The following is a 26923-nucleotide window of genomic DNA, read 5'->3' as shown; positions in this document are numbered from 1 at the left end:
CAAAGTAGGGAATCTGGGTCAAGGTCTTACCTCCAGGTCTTTGTAGGAAGTGAGGGAAATAAGTCAGTCAAAAGTCAAGGATGGAACATTCAAAGCAATTTTTTAATTTGAAAACAGTATTTAAAAAACTTCAATATGTAAAAGGAGGACTTCGGTCCAAAGACATCTCTGCCTGGGATCTAAGTGGTGGGGCAAGCAAACTTAATAGTGACCAGAGAGCCAAGGAGAGCTTTTAAAAAAATCATAACCCAGGTGAGGATAGACTCACCTTGCTAGGGGCAAGATGAGGAAGAAGCAGAGTAGACAGAGCCTGGTAAGCTGCTTGTCCCTTCTGCCACATCATCCAGATAGAATCTGAGAGTCTACATGGTGTTCCAGTCAGGGACAGGCCCTGGCAAGGTGTATGAAGACAGAATAAGGCTTCATCCTTCCTCTCAAAGAGCTCACAGGCAACAACAGAGGATCAACCAGGGGCAGACCAGATACACACACAGCTCAGGCTATGGCAAGTGCTTAGCCAGCAGCATCGGTAAACACTGTGAAGCTCCAAAAGGCCAGTGGTTGAATTCTCCGTCAGGCCACCCAGCATGATTAGTTAAAATTGAAGTTGGCCCTTGAAGGACGCATATGATATGACTAGAAGGGCTAAGCAGGTTAATGGGTCATGGTTTTCTCAAGGCTTGCTGGGTCAGGCCAGGTACATACTTCCTACGTCGATCAGGGCTGCTTCAAGCACTTTGCTATGGTCTCTCTAACCAGACAGACTGCAGAGAAACATACATCTCTTGGTCTCATGCCTAATAAACCCCTATGATGAGAGAAACGGTAATGACAGTCTGCTTCCACCATATTATCTGTCCACAAACTGTAGGTTGATGCTTCTCTCAGGTACCAGGACAGTCCGGGTCATTGGTCTGACAGGGGCAGAACCTGGCTCAGGTTGTACCTCAAAGTGGATCAAGATCTGGAAAGGGAGGAAGAAGGCTATCACTATGGAGGGGTCTACAATGGTGGGCTTGATTGGTAATAGGCATTATTAGTGTTAGGATGGTCAGTGTTGGAATGGCGCCTGTGGCTACTAGGGGATGTCTTAGTCAATGAGGGTAAGAGATTATGGTAGGGAAAAAGATAGTCCAAAAACCCTCACCCTCCAGGCCTGTGATGGGACTGACATATTTCAGAGGATTAGGTCTCCCAAGTCTTATATATTTCCATATGCCTATCAGGAGGGCTTCCCAGGTGGCTCAGTGGTAAAGAATCCACTTGCCAAGTAGGAGATGTGGGTTCAGTCCCTGGGTCAGAAAGATCCCCTGGAGAAGGAAATGGCAACCCACTCTAGGATTCTTGCCTGAGGAATCCCATGGACAGAGGAACCTGGTGGGCTACAGTCTATGGGGTTGCAGAGTCAGAGATGACTGAGTGACTGAACAACAATAAAAAATGACTATCAGAAGGAGAGATCATGGCTTTAGAGCTCTCTGCTCTGGGGAAGGTAGAAGATCTAGATCACTCACCTGGGCCAAGGCCATTTGCAGCTCAAGCTCTGCCAGGCGTCTCCCCACGCAGCTGCGCTTGCCAAAGCCGAAGGGGAGAGATGCAAATGGGTGGGGAGCTGGACCTTCCCCTAGCCAGCGAGCTGGACGAAAAGAATTTGGTTCTGGGAACTGGGCAGGGTCCCTTGAAGTGGCATAGTGACACAGAGTGACCAGCGTCTGGTGAGGGAGGAAAACAAACTTGTCAATTTTGGCCCAGGAATGCCAGGAGGGTGGTAGAGAACAGGACCTATGGATAGGGAGGAAGGCAGGTTCTGGTTGACTGTGATTCGGAAGTTTTCCGGAGCTACTTTTCTCTACTGCCCCATTATAACCCAGAGAGGCACCCAGGCCAAGGAAAGGGTTTGAAGGGCTTATGGAGAGTATCTGAGAACAGGACCAGTCCCAAGGTAGGGATGGCTTAGCAGGAGGGGCCCATAGGCTCTACTCACATTTTGGGGGATGATATATTCACCCACACAAATGTCTCTGTCTGGGACACGGGAATTTCCAGGTACCACAGGGTACAGTCTGGATGGCAGAGCACAAAAGGGAGACAACAAGGTGAAGCACGGGCTATAGCCCTCTCCTGCCACCCAAATTCCACACCCATTCTTGGCCAAGGGTAGAGTACCATTTTCCTGCATCCCCTCTCCCAACTCCCACCCGCTGTATGCTTCCCCAGCCTTCCCCCAGCATTTTCTCTAGTTTTCCTCTCCTGCCCCTTCACCTTAGCACTTCCTTGACCACGGCCTTCAGCAGGGGCAGCTGGGACAGAGCAGTGGCTGAGGGTTGGGTACTGGAGCCGGGGCCCAAGGCAGCTGTGATCTCAGCATGGAGTGCTGTCTGGATTTCGGGGTGCCGGGAGAGTTCATACAGAGCCCAGGAGAGAGTGTTGGACACCTGCGGGGACAGGGGGAAGCGTTAGAGGTATTGAGAGTGGGGACCCAGCATAGGGGGCAGGATATGAGGCAGTCTGGACCCCAGGAGGTGCTAAGCCAAGCTGGCCTAGAGGACCACAGTGGGTTTCCAGCGGCAGGGAAATAGCCCCAAGATGGAGGAGGTTAAGCTATGGAAGTGGGGCTCCCAACACAGAGGGAGAACCTCACCGTGTCCACCCCAGCGAGAAGCAGCTCCGTCACATTCCCCAGGATGGACGCGGCAGGCAACTCTTTCTGGAGCAAGAAGTAGGTCAGGTGTGCCCCAGGTCCCATGTCCTCCTCAGACTTCTCAGACTGGTTCCTCATGGCTACCTCAGCCTCTCGCTGCTCTACATGCTGCTGGGCTGTGCGGACGGGGACAAGGTGTTCCTCACCACCTGGGAACAGCTTTATGTTCCCCCATCCCCACTTCATTTCTGTGCCTTGCTGTGCGTGTGCCTGCTAAGTCGCTTCAGTTATGTCCCTGACTCTTTGTGACCCCAGGGACTATATCCCGCCAGCTCCTCTGTCCATAGGGATTCTCCAGGCAAGAATACTGGAGTGGGCTGCCATGCCCTTTTCCAGGGAATCTTCCCGACCCAGGAATCGAACCTTCATCTCTTATGTCTCCTGCACTGGCAGACGGATTCTTTACCACTAGCGCCACCTGGAAAGCCCAGCCCACCTGGGAAGCCCAACCCGTCTGTGCATTACCGAATGCAAACATCTGGTCCCAGTCTCGGCAGAGGCGGTCCCAGGGTCCGGGCACGACGCGGTGCAGCCAGCTGGGCATCGCCATGGTCAAGAGCGTGGACACGAACACCGAGCCGACCGCGCGGATGAAGGTCTCTGTGTCTGGGGGCACCTCTGCCTCCAGGCAGCCGAGGCGGGAGCCCAGCAGCACCGCAGCAATGCCTGGCCGGGAGGGGGCGCTGTCAGGGCACCTCGAGACCCGGCCCAGGTGCCTCTTACGCGTGTTCCAGTCCTGGGACTCACCTTCCAGTCCAAACTTGTAAAACTCTCCCGCCACGTCTCGAACCAGGGAGGGCGGCCCAGCGCCCAGTCCTCGCTGGCGCCGCAGTCGCCTCACAAGGTCACGCACCACGCCGTGTAGGGTCCCGGCATAGCGGGCTGCCGCTTGAGGCCGGAGGAGCAGCGGGGCCAGGAGGCTGCGAAGCCTCTGCCATTCTTCCCCTTCCCTGTGCGGGGGTGCGGAGAGGGGGCGCATCAGGGCAGACGGTGGTGTGGAGAGGCGACCCGACGGGGCTAGTGGCGCTGGAGATGGAGCGTGTCGGGCTGGGGTGGCCAGGAGAGGGATAGCGTCTTCTCCCTCGGGAGAACAGAAACCTGATCCTGCCGGCACCCGCTTTCCTTCCCCCCTCCTCATTACTCATTTCCTGCCCCGGAGGGGCCTGGGTTCCTGGGTAAGCTGAGTCACAGAATCTTCCTTTGCATCTAGATCCTGGTGCCTCAGCCCCTTCCGCGAGTCCCCAAGATTCCGGCTTCAAAAGATAAAGAGGTGAACAAGCACGAGAGCCGGGCTCCACCTGAGCTTGAGCGAAACGGACTGGGGTGGGAACCTCGATTTGCCAGAAGGTTGGGGAGAACGACCTCCACCTCCCCAGACTGTCTCCAGACCGGGCCGCAAGGGAGGAAAGCAGCTGGACGTCGGGGGCTTTGGGGCCAGAGGACTCACGCGGTGAGCAATCCGCAAGCCCGCTGGCGGCGGCGACGGTGCTCAGTCCAGGGTGAGAAGCTGCAGCGTTCGGGCCGGGGTCCCTCCTGTCGTAGCAGCTGCTCGACGAGCGTAGGGGCCGCCAGGTACACGGTGCGCACCGTCCCGAAGCTGGCCAACCACACCGGCCCGAAGCGCGCGGCGCCCTGCACCTGGGAGAATGCGAGCGGCGGACCTGGAGATCCGGGCCGGGAGGTCCCGGCTTGGCCTGCGCCAACTCCAAGGGCGCTGTTTCGGGTATGAAAAGGGGAGCTTCTGCTCCCAAGTGGTGTATGGCTCTGATGCTGCAAACCCCTCTCCTTTCCCTCACTCCCCATCCCTAGTAAGTCTGGGTGTGATGGGCAAAACGGAGAAGCTGGGCGCAAAGCTGACTTTCAGCACCTCTCTTTCACCACCTGGGCGGATAAATCCCTAAAGTCTCCTCCCGTGGACTGTTCATCTTAGGACGAGCCCCTCCTGAAGGTATAGGAGCGTACTAGCTTTAAGAGAGTCCCGCCTCCCGCGCACTTGTTCTGGATCTGCGAGCCTCCAGACGCCTGCATCGCGAGAAGGGGCGTTTTGAACGCACTCCTCCGCGGGGTATCCAGAGGACTCCGCGTCTCGGGAGCCACCGGCCCCAGTCCCAACTTCGTCTTTTCCGTAACGCATGGGCATCCGTTCCCACCGGCCCTCCTTGCTACGTTCTGCACTAGGGTTTGTGGAAGCCAACCTCCCCAGCTTTCAGTCGTGGGAACGGCGCCCCATTCTACCTGCAGCTCGTGTAGCCGTGACAGCCCCCCTTTGCAGAAAAGCTCCGCAAGGAAGCCGGGCGTGGAGGGGCCTGGGATGTCCGCCAAAACCCGGGGCGCTGAGTCGGAGCCTCTGGAGCCCAGTGAGGCGCCCAGCTCAGGACAGCGGACGCGATGGAACACTCTGGATGCGAATTTGAGGGTCTGGGTCATGGTCTGGCTCCGGAACCCACCAAAGCTCGCTCCTCCAGAGCATCTTGCCCAGCCTCTATTTAACTCTTGGGCGCGGTAGTGGCGACGCCCCCTCCCCGAGCTCCTCAGCCAATCCTCTCTCCTGAGTGGTCAATGCTGGGGATTAGCACCCAGAAACAGCAGGCGGGGCTGGAGCGGCCAAGGCAGCTCCCTTGGGTCTCATGTTACCATGACCCTCTCGGGAGGCGAGGCTTGCCTCAGTTTCTCCTGGGCTGGTGCCCTAGTCCATCAGCCTAAAGATCTCTTCCTCAGAAAGTCTATTTGGTGAGGTTTAGTTGACCAAGATACAGACTCGGTCTCTGGTGTTCCCACCACTTCCCCAGGGAGCTCGGCCCGCTCCACCACCACTACCACCATCCCCGCCCCCCCGGGGCCCTCCTCAGGAATTCCCCGACCTCCAGCTCCTCAAGGAGTTAAGAGCCGGAAGAGGCACAGCTGGAGCTCTCCTCAGATTCTTGCCTCTTAGGGCTGCACATTTTCTGTACCTGAGCAGAATTTTTCTGCACTGCCACATGGCTCCCCCTGCCCCTATCCCTGCGACGGCCGCCGCCCCCTTCCCCGCCCCGCTCCCAACTGGACAGAGGGCAGGTGGGATCATGGGTTAAAATGGTTTCAGGAGCCTTCATTTTTATTCCTTGAGGAGACGGGGTTGGTCTTTTGGGTCAACAAGCCCTGTCCTACCAGCCATGGGAATATGAGACTTGAGGAGCAGAAATGAAGAAACTTATTGCAAACTAGAAAAGTTGAGAGATTTTTCTGGGCTCCTGGACAGAACAAGGGCTCTCAGGTACAGAAAAGGTGCAGCCCAATGAGGCAAGAATCTGAGAGCTCCAGCTGTGCCTCTTCTGCCTCTTACTCTTTGAGGAGCTAGAGTTCTGACTCTCCAGCTGACGCAGTCTCCTGTGTGTGTGTGTGGGGGGGGGGGGGGGGGCGGGGGGCAGTTCTAGTCAGCAGCCCCTTTCCACTTTTAGCCTCAGAATCCTCCCCAGTTCAGCTCTTTGCTCCTTACTCCCGCCCCCCTCCCTCCCCAAGCAGGTTCAGTGCTAGTCAGTCAGCTCTGAAATTAAAGCAAAGGTCAACAGGAGAAGGCAGGGGGTCTCCACCACCACACCCAGGATCTCCAAAGACAGCAAGAACAAAGGGAACACGAATTCCCCAGGTCAAGTCTTAGGCAGGGAGAGGATGGGAGTGATACACACTCTAGCCTTTCCTCAAAAACATAGCATGTTATGTGCACACACATACATGTTACCCTCAGAACCATAAAGCAAACATGAGCAGGCAGGTGATCTGAGTCTAGCAGGCAGTGTAGATGGACAGTGGAGAACTGCATTCCTCACTCCAGCTGAGAAGGAGAGCTCCTAGGAGAAGGGAATGCTAAGGAAGAGCAAGTCTCCACTTCTTTCCAAGGATCCCTTCTGGTCCAAGGTCTTTTGACCTTCCCAGTCAGCTGCTTTGGGTTTCTGCTGCCACTGGAAGGGCAAGAAGGTAAGAGGCGTCTGGGGCAGTCCTGAACTCCAGGGTCCTGCCCTGGGCAGCTCTTCAACTTGAGAGACTGCTGCCTGCTCTCTCTGTAGCAGGCTCAGCTGGGAAGGTCCAAGGGCCTGATCTCCTTTCCAGTCCCCCAAATATGGGGTTCCACTAAGGCAAAGGCAAAGTCAGTGACCAGGAGGGGTAGGAGTGGGAGTCACTGCCGGGAGGGCGGGATCCTGTATTCTTCGGAAGATGGCTGGGAAGTTCTTTCCTCCATTGCGTAGAACTTTCTTTCCCTCCTCGGTTGAGGTGCCCAGATGTCCCACAATGGGGTCTTCACTCTGGGAGAAGGAAGGGTCCAGTAAGTCCTCGCCCATCTTTCAGATTGCCCTGGTCCCTAGACATTCATCCCATCCTCTGGGCATTAAGCTGGATTCAAAGAAGACAGAACCACTCTGGCAAGGATCTTTCCGTAACTCTCCACAGTTTCTCTTAGGCTCCCTACTTACCAGCTCCTCCAGAGGCACACGCTCAAACAAGGGGTGCCCTTCAAAGTGGGTGCACATCCACTCATGCAGCTCCAGCACGTCAGTTATGGTGTACACCAGCCCCTGCACAGGCAAAGTCACTCTGGAGGGGGTGCTGCAAGCAGTCGAGCAGCAGGGTGATGGGGATGGTGGTGAGCCCCCAACAAACCCCCACTGAATTCTCGGTTGGAAGGCCCCTTATTAGACCCCTCACCCCGTCCTCCCTCCTGCTCTCGACTCACCCCAACTCTCAGCACGTAGGCATATTCTGCCAGCAGTGTGGGACTGATGATTCGCCACTTGTGCTTCGTCCGCTTGAAATGTGGGTCAGGGAAGAGGAAGAACATCTTTGTCAGCTGTGAGACAGATGAGCACCAACAGGATGGTGAGAGCCTGGCCTCCACACCCCACCTGCTTACCAGCCTAACCCCCTGGGGCCCGGCCCCACCTGGCCCTTGTGGAAGAAGTTAGGAAGGTGCTTCATGGCATTGCTGCGGAGACAGGCGATGTTCTGGAAACCACCTCCAGGAGCGGCTCGCAGGGCCCGGATCCGGTCTTGTACATAGTCTGAGACTTTCACCCGGATCTCCAGACCCAGAATCAGCGTGTCTGGGAACAGCGGTGACAGTTCCACTGGACACAGAAATAAAATCAACCTCATCCTTACAGGATGTACAGCGGGGTCAACATGGGAAAGGAAGCCTCAATCAGCAATTACCCAAATCAGGAACGGAAAGTGTGGCCAGAGAGCTACCTCTATGGATAGCTCTGTGCTGAAAAGGCTGAGGGACACCCCAAAATTGTCACCAGAACCGGAAGTGGGAAGGCCTGGCAATACACATGTCTTCGCACATGCTTTAAAGTCTTCACAGTGTTTCCACACATTGTCTCACTTAATTCTCATGACATTATGTGGTAAACTGCAAAGATGATAAAACTGAGTGTGGGAAATGGCTGAAGCCACAGAGCTAAGAAGAGGCAGAACTGGAACTTGGAACCGTGGTTTCCCGCCACCAAGTACTATGCTCTTCCTCTCTCTCATGCTGCTATTTCCATGGAAGAGCTCGACATAGAGAAGGAGGTCTAGCATGCATGGCTGGGACAACACAGACGATATAAGAGAAATCTGAAAATAGTATCTTGGAGAAGGAATGAGTTCTGGCAAGGAAGGGGGAAGGGAGAGAGGGGTGGAATCCCCGAGAAAGACAGTTCAGGATCATTGGCCACAGCGACTAATCTCTGACGCTTGTGCTGACCAGCTCACTGACCCGGCACCTGGCAGGTGAAACGGCTCATGTAGGGACCAGAGCCAGAAGCGGGGCCAGACCAAGACAACTCAAGTTCTAAGAGGCTTTGAGGCAGCCCCCTCCCTTCTCCTGGGCGAAGGCCACAGACCCAGAGTAGAGGGAAGGTGGAGGTTCTTCACAACGATGTCACAGCAAGCAGTGTCTGGTCCGAAGGGGAAAGGCCAACTATGGCCCCCAGCAAACCTGCTGAGGTGGCAGAACCTAGGCACTGCCTCTCCTTGCCCCAGAGAGAGGGCCAGAGTGTTACCTAACAGGCCGCCATAGCCACAGCCTATGTCTGCAAACTCCACTTGAGCCTGAGCTCTCTTTTCTTTCTTATCCTTTGGGTCGTCATGGCTCTGATTTTGAGGCAGTGGAGCGAAGAACTCTGGGTATAGCTCAGACCAGTCCATGTCCTCTGGTTTCACAGGGCTATCGGAGAGAAGACGAGAGAAATGTGGTTACGCCACTGTGGAAGTGGTACTATGTGTGTGGGTGGATGGGTGAGGGTGGGAGATGCATGAAAGGAGGGTTTCTCAAAAATTCTGTAAGAGTGGGCCCTTTGGCCTCTAGGGAGCACAATGGAAACCACCCTTAACCCCCAGTATGAATCATCGGCCTATCATGGGGCCCATGACTGTGATCCGCCTATCTCCCTTTCCAGGGTTGATGTGACTGTGCATCTCTCCTTTCTGGGGTTCAAGTTCCCCTTGTCCCAGAGACTGGCTGCCTAAGGCACTGGGACTTGTCTTTGCTGAAGTTCTCTGCGGGAAGAGGATGGAGTAAGGTGTGGGTGGGGTTGTGTGGAAGTTCCTCTTTTTTTAAAAAAACTGATTTTATTGGAGTATACTTGATTTACAATGTTGTGTTAGTTTATGCTATAGAGCAAAGTGACTCAGTTACACATATACATATAACCACTCTTTTTAAGAATCTTTTCCCATATAGGTCATTACAGACGATTGAGTAGAGTTCCCTGTGCTATCAGGAGGTCCTTATTAGTTATCTACTTTAGTAGTGTGTACATGTGGATCCCAGGCTCCCAATTTATCCTTTCCTCCAAGTTTGCCTTTTGTTAAATTTCACAGATGAAACTGAAAGATGGAAACTACATTCTTCCTCCATCACTGTAGTCTCAGGAAAAATTTCTTTATCTTCCCAGCCTAGCAATCCTACCCAGACGTTGGCCAGAACACCACGCCCCCTGCAACCCGCAAACTCCGCCCTCTGCCGAACCTTACCCACCCAGACCCCCGCGCCACCACACACAAAACTGACGTCACCCAGCGATCCTCCCAAGCGTACCCTAAACCCTCCCAACCATTCCAACACGATCGCTTTTCCGGGCTAATCCGAGAAGTCTGCCCTCCTCTCGTTTCCCTGCTCGCCCTGCCTCTCTCACTCACTAGCGCAGCGTATGATCCGCCATGGGGTTGGAGTGAGCCCGCTGCCGATAGTAGCGCTTCTGAGGCTGTGGGGCCTCGGTTCCTGCTGCGTCCCCAGTCTCGGTTCCCGCCATGATGTCCAGAGCGAGTTTCTCTACGGAACCCACGTGGAGATCTAGGCTCTGGACGCACGAGAATGACGCAGTCAGGCACGTATGCTCAGAGGCCTCCCCTTAAAGCCCCAGGAGTGAATTCGGCTGGGCTGGGCAGGGAGGACCGCAGCGGGGCCCCGCTGGAGGGTGCCTCCGCGCCGCTGGTATTTAACTGGGCTGGCAAGGCCAGACTCGCACCCAGCCTCTATCGTTAGCCTTCTTCTGTTTGGTCTGGGTTACTATCCCTGTTGCAGGCCCCTGTGCACCCCGCAGGTGAGAGGGGTCCAGGGACCCCGCTTTCCTAAGTTGAATTAATCCTCGTTCCTCTCCCCTCCTCTCCTTCCGAACAGTGCATTGCGTCCGACCCCCTGTAGCCCTGTGCAAATCCCGTCGGGTGTGCGCTGGGGACCGGAGCCAGGGAGGTAGCTCCTCATCCCACCTCCAGGAAGTCAGACTGGAGGAAGGAGGGCAAACTTGAGGAGGCGGGGCTCGGTGCCACGGGGCAGCCGTGGGGCTCGCTGTCCCCCATCCCCCACCCCGCTTCAGATCAGGGATCCGAGCGCTGGCTGGCGTCAGGGCACTCTCTCGGCCAGATGGCAGATTCCCGCCCAGATCCTGAGTCAGAGCCCGATTCGGTGTTCCCACGTGAGGTCGGGCTCTTCGCCGACTGCTACTCGGAGAAGAGCAGGTTCTGCTTCTGTGGGCACGTGCTGAATATCACGGAGAACTTCGGGTCCCGCCTCGGGGTGGCAGCGCGCGTGTGGGATGCGGTGAGGAGTGGGCGGCCCTGGGCTAGGGTCCGCGGGGAGGTCAGACCCCGGACTCCCGCTCTCCCATAATGGAGCCATCCCCGCTGCAATCTTATATTTTCTGTTTTTTCTCCTATAGGCTCTAAGCCTGTGCAACTATTTCGAGAGTCAAAATGTGGATTTCCGAGGCAAGAAAGTGATCGAACTGGGCGCGGGGACTGGTATCGTGGGAATCTTGGCAGCGCTGCAGGGTGCGTGAGCTTTGCGGTGGAAGCGGGTGAGGGGAATGGGGATGTAGAGAACTTGTCACTTCCTGGATTCTTGAAAGAGGGAGGGGAGTGCTTTGGGACCAACACAGTGTTTTCTTTATAACAAACAATTTTTTTTTTTTTGCCCCTGCCTGGTCCTGTGTGCCAGACAGTGCTGATTCGCTGTTCTGGCACCCATGGTGATTGACTTGGGGGGTGGGGGTGGGCAGAAAATAAAATTTGGGCAGGCCTTAGTAGGAGTTTTTCCTACCTTTTTGCGATTTCCTGGACAATGCTGTCAGAAAAAATCTTTGCTTTGGATATGGTCTTCTGTTAAAATGTCTATATGGAATTACTCTCTAGAGGGAGCAATCTGCAGGTATTAAACCTCATGAGTGCTTTATAACTTCACTGTGAATATATTTTTGATTCTTTAGGTTTTGATTGCTTGGGAGGAACAAGCTTATGAGTTTTTGAGGGTTAGGCTGTGTTTTGTGGGAAGTGGTGTAGGAATTAGGCACTGCCGACTTGGGAAATAAAAAGGTAAAAATTCTGCTTTATTTTTGTGAAGAATCAAAAACCACAAAGGAAAAAGTTCCTTGGTTTATAATCTGATGGGCAGGCAAAACCTCACACTGAAAACATTCCTTTAAAAACACTTATGATGACATCTCCCTAGGAATGCAAATTAACATGTCCTCGTTCATAGGGACATAACACAAAACACATTCAGAAAAGTCTTCCCAGTAGCAGGCTTTCACTCTTTTATTCTATTCATTCTATTCTATTCTATTCATTCAACCAACATGTATTTGGAGTCCTATATGTGCCAAGAATCGTGCTAAGTATTGGGATACAGCAATGAGTAAGACAGATTTCCTCTCCCCAAGGAGTTTATGGTCTAGTGTTGAAGATGGGGGAAGATGTTACAGGATGTTATGGAGAGCTATGTGCAGAGCCAGTGGACATGCTCTGGCCATGTCTCCCTTGACTCTCTGGGAATCCAGCAAGAAGATGGTCTATCAGATGAGGAGTATGAACATAGCAGACTCAGAAAGAACCGAAGGAATGTCACCAGCAGCTTTCCATGAAGGATGAGTGGATAAGTGGGCAGCTATGCTAAAATGGCAGAAAAGATGTATAATATCAAGGGAAACACCTTTCACTTGCTTCCAGACTGACTTCTTCTTTTGTCTTCTGTTCTGCTGCCGACTCAGAAATCTGGGTGTCATTCTCATCCATTGCCCTCTCCCCTCACATCCTGGCAGTCAGCAATTCCTGTGAGTCACATGTCCTTAATACGTCCCCAGTTGTCTGTCCTCTTCCCCTCAACTCTAGTTCAGGCCACTGCCAACTTTCCCGTGGATTTTCACGAGTGTCTTTGAGCTTCCCTAGGGAGAAGTTTGGCATGCCCAAAGTAGATCTTGTGATCTTCTGCCACCAAACCTGTTTCTCCCTCAGGCTTCCCCATCATAGTGAATCACACTGCCATCCAACCAGTGGGGAATCTAGACCCACCTCTGACATGTCCCTTTTTCTCATCCCCATCTCCATTATCCAAGTCTGGCTGATTGAACTCCTAAAAATCTCTTGAAGCTCCTGTTTTTCCATTTGCACTGATGGCTCCCCAGTCCTTGGCACCATCACTCTCTTGGATGGCTACAGTTAATCAAACTGGTCTTCCTGCTTCTACTCCTTGCCCCCACCTAGACCTCTGCTCGCTGCACCCAGCTGGCAGAGTGATCTTCTCAGCACACCTTCCCCATCTTTCAGTGGCTTCTTGCTGCTTTCAGGATGGAACCAGTCCCTTTGGCATGGCCTCCCTGTGTAGCTTCTTTCTGTGCCTCTCCCTCTTGGACTCCTTGTGCTACCTAGTGCTCTCCTGCCAGTTTCTCAAGCTAACTCGGTGTCCCCTTCCTTGGAGCCTTCACATAGGCTGTACTTATACTCTATGTGTATACCCCTCATGCCACTTGGTTAATGCAAATGCCTTCTTCAGTGCTCAGCTCAAACATCACTTCCAAGGGAAGGCCTCCAGGGCACTCCCACCCCCAAGCTATCTTAGCTACTTCTAGTATTATAGACAAAATTGTGCTGAGTGGTTTCATTTTAAATTTGTTGTCATTATCCTCAGATGTGTCCTTAAATGACGTCCCGCTAGCCTCTTACCTCTCCCTCATCCAATTATTCTTCTGCTCTCCCAAACATCTTATTCCTTACCATTTCACCCTTCATACCTCCAAATGTCTCTCTCCCCAGCCTATGACTTTGTTCCCCAGCTCTTCTGATTGCTTCTTTTTTTCTTATAGAAAATGTCCACAAGTTCCTCTCACAGCATCTACTCACCCAGCTGTGTCTGTCTGCGCTGCCTTCTCTCCTGGTACCGTGGTAGACGTGCTGTGCTCCTAGTTAAGGTCAAGCCCCTCATGCCTCATGAGACCCCAAACCTTCTCATCTATTTAAAGACATTGTCCAAGCAGATACCCTGCTCCCCTGCCTCTCCTGCATTATCTGTTTTCCCTTCTCTCTGGATCATTCCATATGTGTGTTTGTGTGTATTATGCATATAAATATGCTATAATTTCTCCTATCTCAGATCCTACACATCCCTCCAGTTACCATTCCATTTCTCTGCTCAGCTTTGTGATGAAACTCAGAAGAGTTAATACTCACTGTCCATCCTCTCTTCCTATTGTTTCTTCAATTCCGTTCCAGAACACACCCTCACAACCCCCCCCCACCCCCAACTTGCCTTCTCCATTCCCGTTGCTCCCATCAAGATTGTGAGCTTCACTTTTGACTGCATGTTGTTAAGTACAGCACTCAGCAGACTTCCCTGACGGTCCAGTGGCTAAGACTCCGAGCTCCCAATGCTGGGGGCCTCGGTTCCATCCTTGATCAAGGAACTGGATCCCACATGCTGAAACTAAGAGTCCGCATGTCGCAACTAAAGAACCTGAATGCTGCAACAAAGGTTGAAGATCCTGCAACTAAGACCTGGTGCAGCCAAATAAATAAATATTAAAGAAAAAAAAAAGTACAGCAGTCAGTATCAGCCCAACTTCCTGGACTTGGCAGTTGTCATTCCCTCCTTGAAATACTCCTTTGGATTCCAAGACACCACGCTTCTGGGTTCTACCCACCTTGCTGGCACTTTTTCCATTCTCCTTTGTTGGTTGCTGTTCCTCTTCACAACCGAAAGTCTGAGTGCAATGGGGCTCAGGAGCAGCCCTTTGACCTCTCCCCTATTCTATCTGTATTCACAGCTCTAAATACCCTTTCCATGCTGATGACTCTGACTCTCTTACTTATATCTCCAGACTTGTTTGTATAACCTACGGCCTACTTGATACCTTCCTGTGGTTGTCTGATGAACATGTCAAACTTAATGTGTCCAGAAAAGCATGATTTTCCTGTCCAGCCTGCTCCTCCTGCAGCCCTCCTCACCTAAATAAATGACAATTTGATCTTCTGGTTGTCAGGCCAAATATCTTGGAACCAGCCTCTCTCTCTGATAGTGCATATCTAATTTGTCAGAAACCCCGTTATTGACTCTACCTTCAAAATGTATTCAGGATCTGCCAACTGCTGCCCTGGTTCAAGCCATATCACTTCTCACCTGGGTAACTGTAGCCGCCTCCTAACTGGTCTGTTCTGACTTTGCCCCTCCGTAGTATTTCCTCATCGCAGTAGCCAGAGTGATCACTTTAGAGCCATTCTTCAATTCTTAAAGCCATAAAGTTTATGACACTCTTCCATTACAAATTTTCCAATAGCTTCCCATCTCACTCAGACTAAAAGCCAAACTCCTTGGTTGCTTTTTCAAGGCACTATCTAGAATCTGACCCCTACGATGATTTCTCTCACTTATTTTTCTCCAGCTACAGGCATTCCTACTGGTCCTCAGACTTGTTAGGTGAACTCTTGCCTCAAGGTCTTATTCTTGGTCCTTACGTTTATGGCTGTTTTTTTTTGGGGCGGGAGGGGTTTCTAAGCTCTGTCAGTCTTTCCTTCCTAATGTGTTTTACCTTGACCTCTTTTCTTTCTGTTAGTCCGTCATTTGGTACCTTTTAATCTGAGAGACCCATAGAGTCTGCCCCATCACTTTGTATAGGTCATTGCTCAAACATAATCTGCTCCCTAACTACCAGTTTGAAGCTTTCCCTAACTACCCCGTTTAAAGTGACATTCCCTGCCCTGTCCCTCAAGCAGTTCTTATCCTCCTTCCCTGCTTCAGCATACCATCTGATTTACAGTGTGTTTTGTTTCATTTTTGTTGTCATTGTCTTTAGCCACTAGACTGTAAATCCTAGGAGTGGAGGGATTCTTGTCTGATTGGTTCACTGCTGTATTCTCAGCACCTGGCATATAGGCACATAATGACTATTAATGGGAGAATGAATTCTGAATATTTCCTGTTTCTGTAATAATCACCATGATTATGACTAAATAGTATTTTGCATTACCTCACTTGTCTTCGCCTCTATAACAAATCTCAAGGAAAAAGCCAAGGTCTTGTCTGGCTCACCTCTGTACCCTCAGAATTTGGTAGATGCTCAATACATGTGCTTACTGCATGAAGGAAGGTTTCTGAAGTCCTAATCTAATCATCGTCACCCTCTGCTTCTGCCCTTAAACCTATTGCCCTCAGGATGAAGCCTGGATCTCCTTAGCATGTCATAATGATTTTCCTCTGTACTCTCATGTCTTAACACGTTTCCCTTCCACCTTCTTTGAGGTCTAGCCTTCCTTGCATACGCCGTGCTCTCTCATCACCAGGCCTTTGTACTCTCTGTTCTCTGCTTGAGAAGCTTCACCTGACTAACTCCTCCTTGCCCTTTAAGGCTGCTTGTTGAGGTCATGTCTTCTGGGAAGCTTTCCAAATCCATGAAGGCTGGTTTGTGTCAGTAGGGGGTGGGTGCATAGCCCACCTCCAGCTTAGTCCTGCCCAGGCTTCTGCTGACATATGATTGTTGTGTGTTGGGCAGAGAGGTTGAAGATTAGCTCAGCGAGAATGTTGATGTTGTAGAATGTAGAGTAATGAGATGGCAGTGGATGAAGCTGAGGTTAGGGCAGCTAAAATCCAAAGTGTGGACTTTGGGCAGTCAAAACATTATCCTCTAGGTCTCGAGGTCTCTGGACCTTCTAGGCAGGAGCTGAAACCCCTTGGTTGGTCCCTCTGACTTGCATTTCTCCTCCTTCCTCTCTCTCAGGGGGGGATGTTACCATCACTGACCTACCCCTGGTCCTAGAACAGATCCAGGGCAACGTCCAGGCCAATGTGCCCCCTGGAGGCCGGGCCCAGGTCCGCGCCTTGTCCTGGGGGATTGACCAGCATGTCTTCCCTGGAGACTATGACCTGGTGCTGGGGGCTGATATCGTGTACCTGGAGCCCACCTTCCCACTGCTGCTGGGGACCCTCCGACATCTGTGCGGGCCCCATGGCACCATCTATCTGGCCTCCAAGATGAGAGAGGAGCACGGGACAGAGAGCTTCTTTCAGCATCTCCTGCCCCAGCATTTCCAACTGGAGCTGGCCCAGCGGGATGAGGATGAAAATGTCAACATCTATAGGGCCAGGCACAGGGGACCAAGACCTGCTTGACGTCACCCTTCTGCTCCTCTGAACCCCTCGTTCTCATGAAGGAACTGCCATATCTCCAGAGCCATAAACATAAGGACCAAAAAAAGATGGATCTCCCTTGCCTGTCTTTCCTCCTTCCCTCATTGTTTCTTGAGAGCCTCCTGGGAAGCTGCAGGGAGGGGCCGCTTGTTAGGGATACTAGAGCCCTTGCTGTGAGGGCTAGAGTGCAAAGGAAATTCCCAGTTCCTGTTCTCAGCAGAGGAAGATGAGAGGGCAGCCAGGATTTTAGAAGGGGAGGTTAGGTGGGATGTAAACAGTGGCTGAAGAGAGATAGTCCTGATCCTGTCTGTCCAGCCACTGTCTTTTTATACAGAATGGATTATTTTTTCCAGATTCTATTAGAAATTTTTTTAAAGGAAAATAAGCATTAAAGATCTCTCCTGCATCCAGAGAACATGGGCTTTTGCTGGGGGGCACTGGGAAGCAAGAAACCTTAGAGCACCCACTTCTTGCTTCTAGAGATAGTCTAGTGGAACAGTGGCTCTAACTGGGTCAAGTCTTCCTAGCCCTGAAGTTGGGGTTAGGCCGCAGAGCTGACCTTTGGACTGTAGCTCCTTCAGTCTTTTTGGAGTTGGAGTCCTGATCGCTAAGTTCCAGGTTCTCTTTGATTTTTTGGGGGGGTACCTTTCCAAGCCCTGTCAGTCCTTCCTTCCTAATGTGCTTTGCCCTCACCTCTTTTCTTCTCCCACTATGGGGCCTCTGATTGGTCCTCTCTTGACTTACTCCTTGGGTCACACATCACCTCCTGTGGCCTCCTAGCCTCCATTCACTTCCATTCAAACTGTTTTGTAAACTCTTGTAATCTTCCACAATCAGATCCAATTAGCTTCTGCTGCTTCCAACAGAAGCAAGAATAAGCTCTTCTGCTTGGTACTCAGTGTATCCCATGTGATCCCAAATTACCCTTCTATTTCATTTCCTACTGGTTTCCTACATGTGTTCTAACCTCTGGCCAAATTAAAAAAGGTCTACTCTTTGTTCCCTAAACCCACACCAAAATTCTCTGACTTCTTCCTTCATTCTGATGATTCCCTGCCTATATTTCTACCTCTGAAAATCTTCATTGCTCTTAGCCTGTCTCCTGAAAAAAGCTTTATCAGAGCCTCCTGTTTGAATATGATTTTTCTCCTTTGAGACCCTTTAGCTCTTTGTCTCCTGGGGTTTTATGTACTTTGTCTTGTGTGATCATTTGCTCCCTATTTTCTCACCATCAGATCACCTTAGAGGGTAGGGCTATATGGTTCCAGGCACACATCAAATATTTCTGCTTGTTCAACAAATAATTTACCTGGTTTGTTGGAAGGACACCCGTCCTCCTCCCTAGGTGACCTTGGTCAAACTTCTGAACCCACTCTCCTACCTCACAAGTTTGTCAGTGAGCCATAAATAGATACAGAAATAAGCATTGGAAATAAACATAAAGTCTTACCACGTGTCTTGTGTTGTTATTTTGTGACAACTCGGTTTCATGTTTTCCATTATTTTACCTCTGGGGAATAACTCTCTTGTGAAATATAGTCTCAGGAAACCAAGTAGGGAAGGCGAATGCGCCCCCTAGACAGCAGGTGGCGCTGTCCCCGCTCGGCGCGTTCTGGTGCAGAGTTTTGGCCCCGCTGCCACGCCGTAGGCCCGTGGCTTCATAGGTGCGCCGACCGGCTGCACTGTACGGCCACCGGAAAGATGTCGCTGCTGCGGTCATTGCGTCTCTGCCTGGTCGCGCGGACCGGGAGCTGCCCGCTGAGCGCTCTTGGCCCTGGTCCCTTGCTGCCTTCCTTGCAGGTCTCCCGTGCGCCCGGCACGCTCCCTTCCCCTCCCCTGGCTGCGTTCGGCTCCATCTCACCCTTCTCCCCACCTCGGTGCCTCTTCGTGGTCCAGCGTCCCGGCGCTGCCTTTCCCCCCACCTCCTGGGCCCGTCTCTCCTGAAGTCGTTCCCCGGCCGACGTGCTCCCTCCCCCGGAGCTCCTCGCCTCTTCCTGCTTCTCATCCCTTCTTATTCCCTCCAGGCCGGGCTCCCTCTGCTTCAGTCGCCCCAGCAGTGGCATACTTTTCACTCTGGATCCTGGCTGTCCTCGGCTTCCAGCAAGGAGCTTCTCATGAAGCTGCGGAGGAAAACGGGCTACTCCTTTATAAACTGCAAGAAAGCCCTGGAGACTTGTGGCGGGGATCTCAAACAGGTGTGGGGAAGGAAGTGGAGGGGAGCGGGGGTGAGGTACTCGGGCCCGATCCCAGTGCTTTCCAGAGGTCGCGCCGGGGACCGTAGAAATCACACTTGCTGTCCAGTGGCCCATACACAGTCCTACACAGGAGTCTGACTTAAATGGCAATCTCACCCTTTGACTCTTACCTGTTTTGAAGCAACTGACTCAGGGTCCCAGGGCTAACACACTGTTCCATGCAAGGCTGTTATAGTAGTCAGACCAACGACCAACGCTCAGATCCTGGTACCCTCACAAGAATCCCCGCGACCTTGGATACCTTACTTAATCTTTAAGAGTTCTTTTTTTACATAAAGAAAATACTGCTATCTCCCCCATAGGGTTGTTGTGAAGATTAAACTTACCCAAAATACCAGGCATGGGACTTCCCTGGTGGTCCAGTGGCTAGGACTTCAAGCTCTCAGTGCAGGGGACCCTGGTTCGATCCCTGCCTGGGAACTAGGTCCCACCTGCCGCAACTAAAGGTTTGAATGCTGCAGCTAAGGATCCTATATGCCATAATGAAGATGGAAGATCCTTCATGCTGCGTCTAAGATCCACAAGCCAAATAAATAATTTTTAAAAATTTAGTAAACATGAGGCACAATGTCTACTGTTTGGCATTTGGTGGTATGCTGCCAGTAAATGATAGATTAGTTTCTGTTGTAGGTTAGAGGAGAAGGAAAAAGAATTGGGGAACCTGAAGATATTTTAGAGCCCCATTCCTTTCTAAATTCTGTGCTTATGTCATCTGCCCTTTATCTTTTTTGTTTATAGGCAGAGAGCTGGCTCCATAAGCAGGCCCAGAAGGAGGGCTGGAGTAAAGCTGCTAGGCTCCATGGGAGGAAGACCAAAGAAGGTCTGATTGGGCTGCTGCAGGAAGGAGACACAACTGTGTTAGTAGAGGTGAGTATCAGAGTTCTAGATATCAGAAGCAACTGTCTCCTTGAGTGCGAGCTTTGTGGTAGATCTTTGCATTCTTAAAGAAGAGGTGTATGAGAACCATAAAAGCTAGTTAGAATTAAGCCCGTGAGACCCCAGTTATTAGCTCTGAATTCATTTAAGTATAGACATGCACAGGTTGTTGGTGAGGGAAGGCCTATTAGGATAGCCCAGAGGGTCTCCAGCCTCCAAGCTACAGACTGGTACCGGTCCATGGCCTCTTAGGAACTGGGCCACAGAGCAGGAGGTGAGTGTCAGGTGAGAGAACGAAGCTTCCTCTGTATTTACAGCCTGTCCTGATTGCTTGTATTACCAGCTGAGCTCTGTCTTCTATCAAATCAATGGTGGCATTTGATTCTCATAGGAGCTTGAACCCTGCTCTGAACTGTGCATGTGAGGGGTCAAGGTTGCGTGCTCCTTATGAGAATCACAAAAGTGGTTTGGCATTGGAGGAGCCCAGAGAATGAGAGGATTATGGCTTGCGGGCCCAGGCAGGCGTGAACTTGAAGTGAATCCTTTGGGGACATTACGGAACCAATCTCTGAAGGTGCAGGTCAGTGCTGACTCATTATTGGCACAGCAGGGATCACTTCATTAAGTTTCTGGCCTCACGCTAGTGGAGCAACTGTAGCTTTAAAATCCCACAGACATTTGTTTCTGTTTTATTGGATCTGCTGCCTGTTCTGTCAATACCTTGCTTCAAGACACTTTTGGAGACTATTAGTAAACAGCTTATACAACAGTATCAATTTATTCCCATAGGTGAACTGTGAGACAGATTTTGTTTCCAGAAATTTAAAATTTCAACAGTTGGTCCAGCAAGTAGCCCTGGGAACCCTGTTGCATTGTCAGAACTTAAAGGATCAACTCTCCACATACAGTAAAGTGAGTTTTGGGGTTGTCGCCAGCATGCTGGGTTTGTTCCTCCCCTCTTAGGGTCTTTGCTGTTCCATTTTTTCAGATGTTCTCATGTCTCACTTCCTTATTTCATGTCTCTGCTTATTTCTCAGGAGAGGAGTACCTTTCCTCCCATTGCTCTGTCCCCTTATTTTGCTTCATTTAAAATATTTTGTTATGGTGCTTATATATTAAATTTATATTTATTCATTTCTTGTTTGCCTTCCACAATAGACTATAAGTTTCATGAGACAGGAAATTTGTCTTTTCACTAGTATGTCTCTGGTGCATGAAGGGTGGGCCCAGCACTTGGCTGGGGCTCATTACATCTCTGTTAATGAATGAATGAATGCCCGTGGGATAAAAATCCATCAAATCAGGTGAAACTTTGTATTTAGGAATCTAGAATGTCCTAAGAAAAGGATTTCTAAATACTGGTCCTAGAGAAAGGCACAATTGAGGAGACCGAACATTTTCTTTTCTGTAGAAGGATCAAGGAAGAAATTATTGACATATCCGTATGCCTTTGATCCATCCTTATTGTCAAAACAAAAACAAACCAACTACTCACAACAATTTTTTTGTTTGTACCACCCTTTTCCTTCTATTTATCTTTCTCTTGAGATCTTGTGATAAATGTTAATTACTCCTGATATTGTGCTGTTTAGTCGCTAAATCGTGTCCAACTCCTTGTGACCCCATGGACTGTAGCCCGCCAGATTCCTCTGTCCATGGGATTTCCCAGGCTAGAATAGTGGAGTGGGTTGCCATTTCCTTCTCCATTGTAGATTCTTCTTGTGTATTGAATGTGGTAGGCTACAATTCATCATATAATCCATTAGTCGTTTTAATGCTCAAATTATCCCTGGATTTGACCAGTATAACCTAAGCCTGTGCAAGCTGTCTCCATTGTCTCTTTGGTATAGCTTATTATTTTCCAAGTATTTCCTTACTTTTTGGCATAACAAAATATTCTGGGCTTATGTCATACTTTCCTTGCCCCCATCCATGGAACTGGCCACTTCTACAAGGGGTCTTGATCCTTTTTGGTGGGGGAATGGTTTTTAGAAACAAAGATCTGGGCATTGTGTGTGTGTGTACATGCTAACTCTCTTCAGTCGTGTCTGACCCTTTGCGACCCTATGGACCATAACCCACCAGGCTCCTCTGTCCATGGTATTCTCCAGGCAAGAATACTGGAGTATGGAGAAAGTAACATGAAAACTTTCATTACCATATGTAAAATAGATAGCCAGCAGGAATTTGCTGTGTGGCTCAGGAAACTCAAACAGGGGCTCTGTATCAACCTAGAGGGGTGGGATGCGGAGGGAGATAGGAGGGAGGTTCAAAAGGGAGGGGACATATGTATACCTATGGCCGATTCATGGTGAGGTTTGACAGAAAACAACAAAATTCTGTAAAGTAATTATCCTTCAATTAAAAAATAAATAAATAAATAAAAAAATACTGGAGCAGGTTGCCGTACTCTCCTCTGGGGAAGATCTGGGCATTGGGTATGCTTAATTCTACTGAGATGTCATTGCTGCTCTGCTCTTTCAGCAGAGCTAGAAGTGTGTGTGTGTGTTTCAGTTCTAATCCTGCACCACAGGCTCCTTCCTTTTCTTCCCCCATTCTGTAATTTATACCTTTCTTCTCTCATAGTGAATGCACTGGCTCCCAGCAACTTCAGTATGTTTGCTTATTTACTTGCTGTACAATGCATACACACTTTGTTTCAGAGTTACTATCCCTGATCACTGCAAGTAATAAACCTACTAAGTAGTTCAAGATTCCTTTGAGGTTCTTTTTGTCCTTCCTTGAAGTTATGTGGTCAAAGGACTGTATCAAAAATAACTTGGATTAGTTGTGTTCCCCCTTTTGAAGTTATGTTATTCCTTTGAATCTTTGTTTCTGTTTGGTCAGTGTTAGAATCTTTGTTAGAATCTTTGTTTCTGCTTGGTCTGTTTGTTTCTGTTTGGTTTCTCTTTGGTCAGTGTTCATTTTCACTCCAAGTCCTCCTTAATTTTATCTTTGAATATGTAAAACTAATGAAGTTCTGAAAGTTAAAACTGTAATACCTCCCCCCAACACACACAAGTGTTACTCCCCCTTCTCCCTTCTACCCCATTCCTATCCACTCTTGGTAGATAACCAACTTCATTGGTTTCTGGTTATCCTTTTTGCAAAAATAAGCAAATTCATCCTGGTGGCTCGGATGATAAAGAATTTGCCTACAATGCAGGAGACCCAGGTTGGATCCCTGTGTTGGAAAGATCTCCTGGAGAAGGGAATGGCTATCCGCTCTAGTATTCTTGCTTGAAGAATCCCATGGACAGGGGAGCCTGGCGGGCTGCAGTCCATGGAGTCACAGAGTTGGACATGACTGAGAGGCTAACACTTTCATACAAATATTTATTACACAAATGGTGATATAATATGTATATATTCTTTTAGTTTGCTTTTTTCACTTCATATACCCTGGAAATACTCCTTACCAGCTCATGGAGGCATCTTTTCTTTTTTTTCAGCTACATAGTATTCTATCTGTGACTGTACTGTGGTTTATTCAGCCAGTCTCCACCTATGTTTGGACTTTTAAACTTTACAGTATTTTACAATTAGAAATATTTGCTCAATGAATAAGTGTGCGTATGCACTTTTGTATCATTGGAAGAGTATTACAGTAAATTTCTAGAAATAGGATTGCCAGATCAAAGGATAGAAGTATATGTAATAGTTTTGTTAGCTATTATCCAATTCCCTACCATTGGATTTGCACCATTTTTCCTCCCTACCAACAATCCACTAACTTTTTAGCTTTAGTATTTTATGATTGTATGAAAATATTATTCCTGATTTCTAGGAAGCTACATTCTAAGAAGTTAGGCCAGAGATTGGGATGGATTTGGGGGTGGAGTGTTGATAGAATAAAATATTTATAAAAGTGGAGCTGTTATCAATTGTTAATGTCCTTGGCTTAATGAAAACATTCTTTGTACTTAACTGTCTTAAATAACTTTCTGAGGAATAACCTATAACCTATATTTTTGCTTAGTCTCTTGGTAATTTGAACTGTACAGACTGACTCATGTTCATTTGTACTGAAAATGACTCTTGTTCATTTTCTTTGCACACTTAGGGCTTCTTGAATTCCTCTGAGCTCTCTGAACTTCCAGCAGGACCTGAGAGAGAGGGTTCTCTCAAGGATCAGCTGGCTTTAGCAATTGGTGAGTATTTGTAAGGATATGGAAACTGGAAATTAAGAACTGAATCTCCTGGTATCTTTGATATTCCTCCAAATCTAGATCAGAAATTACAAGGTCAAGTTCCTGCAAAGGTCAGACAATATGAATGCGAGAGGTGGGTTGCGTGTTAGAGATTGGTGAGCAGTGGACACCCTGAAAAGCTCACATTCCACTGAAGGAAACCATTACCAAGCCACCTGATAACTTTGAGGGAAATAGGATTCCATTGTCATCAGAATTTTTTAATTCCTTTAAACGGATTTAGATTTGTATGAAAAAAAAAATCTTAGTTTTTAGCTGTTTGCAGCTAATTAAAATTAGCAGGTATCACTGCTGACCAAACAAGGCATGTCTTTAGGCAGAGATGGCCTTTTGACCTCTGGTTGACTGCCTATCCACTGTGAAGGAAATAGTCCATCAGAGGTTGTTTCACCTTTACGAAGGGATCCAGGAATATTTCAGGGCATGGTGTTTAGGAAATTGTCCTCTCTTTAAAAAAAAAAATCTGATCCTGAGTTTGTGAAGGTACATTTTTTCAGAACCACTGGCTGCAGGAACCGCATCTGGATCATTGTGGTGGGAGCAGCAGGGGTTTTGCCTTCCTCCTGTACGACTTTGATAGGAGGAGGGAAGGAGGGCTGGGGTGGAGCTTGCGGGAAGTCACTGCTCATCTGATGTTTCCAGTCAAGGCATCAGTTCTGTTTTTATCATGTCGTCTTGAGGTATGTATGATGTTTCAGTGAGTCATGGTTGAGAAACCAGCCAGCCAGCCAGCTGTGTATGAAACTTCTTAAGAAATTCTGGAAGAATTGGGTGTTTCAGCCTTGTCAGTTTCTCAGAATTGACTGTTGGGTAGGTGCTTAGAGCTGTTTTAAGATCCCTTTTGGTTTATGACTTCTATGACTTTTAGATGTAACAATGGCTAATTCAGGGGTATTTACCCAGACCCCGTTATTTTCCTACCCTTTCCTACCCTTTGACATATTTGGGCTTCCGATAGGAGGGGATAGCATCCTGAGAACAGTGTTGGGGGAGGGGTGGAACTAGAATCTGGTTTTGGTTCTTACAAGTAACTCCAAAGATGTTATCTTTTTATTTTTGATGAAGGGAAGTTGAAACCACCAGATGACATGGGGTTTCAGATTTTCCAGGGCTTTTAGTTTGGGATTTTCCCCCCAGTATAATGGATGATCAGGAGTCTGTGTCAGTTACGGTGGTTTGGGGGAGGGGTGGTGATTTGGTGGGGAAAAATCCTGAATTGAGTCAGATCTGAGTTTGAGTTCCAGCTGTGCCATACATTAGCTCTGTAGCTTTGGAGAGGTTCCTTAAGCTCTCTAAGCCTAAGTTTAATGTAGTGATGTTAGCCAGATGGGAGTACTCATATTAGAGGGCCAGATACAGTAATAAGTTCTTTTACACCTCTTATTTATTTCTCCCAGTAACCCTGCCTTCACGTTAAGTGACATGATCTCCATTTTGCAGATGAGAACACAAAAGACTTGATGAATTAGTAAATGGGGTTATATCATTAAGTTATTTGCATAAGGTCGTGTGGCCAGGGTCTGTGTGACACCAGAGTCTGTGTTTCTAAATACCAGCATGGCACCTGATTGGTGCTCCATAAAGTAAGCTCCATTTCTCCCACCTTCTCCCCCCAAACCCCTTTTCCTTTGTCCTGAAAATGGTATCTTTCCATCTTACGGCACATCTACAGTATAAATGCAGACGACTGTCTCCCAGGTTTGGCCACTGCTGTGCATATTTTGGTACTACCATGAGCATTGTATTCTGGAAGCATGTTTTTTTTTGTTTGTTTTTGCTCTCTCACAGGGAAACTGGGAGAAAACATGATTCTGAAACGGGCTGCATGGGTGAAGGTGCCAGCTGGTTTCTATGTTGGCTCTTATGTCCATGGGGCAATGCACAGCCCCTCACTCCACAACCTGGTGCTGGGGAAGTATGGGGCCCTGGTCATCTGCGAGACGTCAGAGTTGAAGGCAAACCTCGCAGACCTTGGCCGCCGCCTCGGGCAGCACGTGGTGGGCATGGCTCCCCTCTCTGTTGGCTCCCTGGACGACGAGCCCGGGGGAGAGGCGGAAACCAAGATGCTGTCCCAGCCATACTTGCTGGACCCTTCCATCACACTGGGACAGTACGTGCAGCCCCATGGGGTGTCCGTCGTAGACTTTGTGCGGTTTGAGTGTGGAGAAGGTGAAGACGCAGCAGATGCCGAATAGATCCCAGAGAATTTGGGCCCAGGAGGACGTGTTTATTCTTAACCCTGGACATTTACAAAAAGAAGTTTACTTCCTAAGCCTCTTCAAACCCAGAATTTGTTTTTCATTTGAGTTTATAAATGAAATTATATACTTTGTGGGTAAAACTATTAATAAAATTGTTAGGTAATAAAGAAAGTAGAATCTTTTCCTTGTTTGCGTCATGCTGGGTCTAGCTTTTTTGAGCCTGACTTGTGACACGTTTTAGAAAACAACAGGTGAGCCTCATGGAAGTGGCTGACAGTGTCTGGGAGAACTGTGCTGCTTCTCCCTTCCGCGCATTTATTGTGGCGTCCCCAAGATGTCTGAGTCTTCCCCTCCTCCTCCTGTGACATAGGCCTCTCTTGTTCAGTTTTACTTTGTGATGCTTTGGACTACGCTTGTATCCTGGAACTTCCCCAGTTACATTACTTTTGCCACATGGACTCTTCTGCAGTTGTTGACTCAAACTTAGAGTTGTCTGGAAAATGTGGTTCATTTGTTGATGTCTGTAGCATGCTTTGAAGGCTCTCTGTGGTGGTATACACACTGGTTCTGGCCTCATTCCTGAAATTAATAACACATGGCCTTGTTTCTCTTCTGGATAGTAGGGTGTAGCTGGGTGCGGCCTGAGGTTTCCTGGACAGCTGTGTGGCAGATTCTGGGATTCTTGTGCCAGAAACAGGGATCCCAACTATCCAGAGAGCTCCCTCAGCGGTGCCTCTTTTTTAAAAAAATTTAATAGTTGTATTTGTTTA

At 49.3% G+C, this 26923-nt stretch overlaps 4 protein-coding genes across 4 annotated transcripts; 2 read left to right on the top strand and 2 right to left on the bottom strand.

Annotated features, from left to right (window-relative positions):
• Positions 1-23: 23 nt before the first annotated feature.
• Positions 24-5717, bottom strand: CYP27B1 (cytochrome P450 family 27 subfamily B member 1). The gene is made up of 9 exons (XM_019960930.2): positions 4937-5717; positions 4149-4339; positions 3449-3651; positions 3167-3367; positions 2642-2817; positions 2263-2435; positions 1985-2063; positions 1515-1712; positions 24-964 (listed from the first exon to the last, which is right to left on the bottom strand). The coding sequence occupies exons 1-9, from the start codon at positions 5126-5128 to the stop codon at positions 851-853; spliced, it is 1527 nt and encodes a 508-aa protein (XP_019816489.2). The 5' UTR covers positions 5129-5717; the 3' UTR covers positions 24-850.
• A 51-nt stretch (positions 5718-5768) lies between these two features.
• Positions 5769-10272, bottom strand: METTL1 (methyltransferase 1, tRNA methylguanosine). Its single transcript, XM_019960928.2, has 6 exons — positions 9860-10272; positions 8722-8885; positions 7616-7800; positions 7410-7523; positions 7150-7251; positions 5769-6981 (listed from the first exon to the last, which is right to left on the bottom strand). The coding sequence occupies exons 1-6, from the start codon at positions 9970-9972 to the stop codon at positions 6826-6828; spliced, it is 834 nt and encodes a 277-aa protein (XP_019816487.2). The 5' UTR covers positions 9973-10272; the 3' UTR covers positions 5769-6825.
• A 176-nt stretch (positions 10273-10448) lies between these two features.
• EEF1AKMT3 (EEF1A lysine methyltransferase 3) lies at positions 10449-18059 on the top strand. Its single transcript, XM_019960929.2, has 3 exons — positions 10449-10760; positions 10879-10990; positions 16201-18059. Exons 1-3 carry the CDS (start codon positions 10584-10586, stop codon positions 16590-16592), a joined length of 681 nt encoding a protein of 226 aa, XP_019816488.1. The 5' UTR covers positions 10449-10583; the 3' UTR covers positions 16593-18059.
• Positions 18060-18265: 206 nt separating this feature from the next.
• TSFM (Ts translation elongation factor, mitochondrial) lies at positions 18266-26337 on the top strand. The gene is made up of 6 exons (XM_019960926.2): positions 18266-18410; positions 18635-18805; positions 19604-19732; positions 20531-20653; positions 23805-23892; positions 25741-26337. The coding sequence occupies exons 1-6, from the start codon at positions 18312-18314 to the stop codon at positions 26145-26147; spliced, it is 1017 nt and encodes a 338-aa protein (XP_019816485.2). The 5' UTR covers positions 18266-18311; the 3' UTR covers positions 26148-26337.
• The last annotated feature ends 586 nt before the right edge of the window (positions 26338-26923 follow it).

The sequence above is a fragment of the Bos indicus genome, chromosome 5 (assembly GCF_029378745.1).
Source record: "Bos indicus isolate NIAB-ARS_2022 breed Sahiwal x Tharparkar chromosome 5, NIAB-ARS_B.indTharparkar_mat_pri_1.0, whole genome shotgun sequence".
Lineage (NCBI taxonomy): Eukaryota > Metazoa > Chordata > Mammalia > Artiodactyla > Bovidae > Bos > Bos indicus.
The sequence above is the reverse complement of the archived record's forward strand: the minus strand, read 5'-3'. Positions and strand labels throughout refer to the sequence as shown.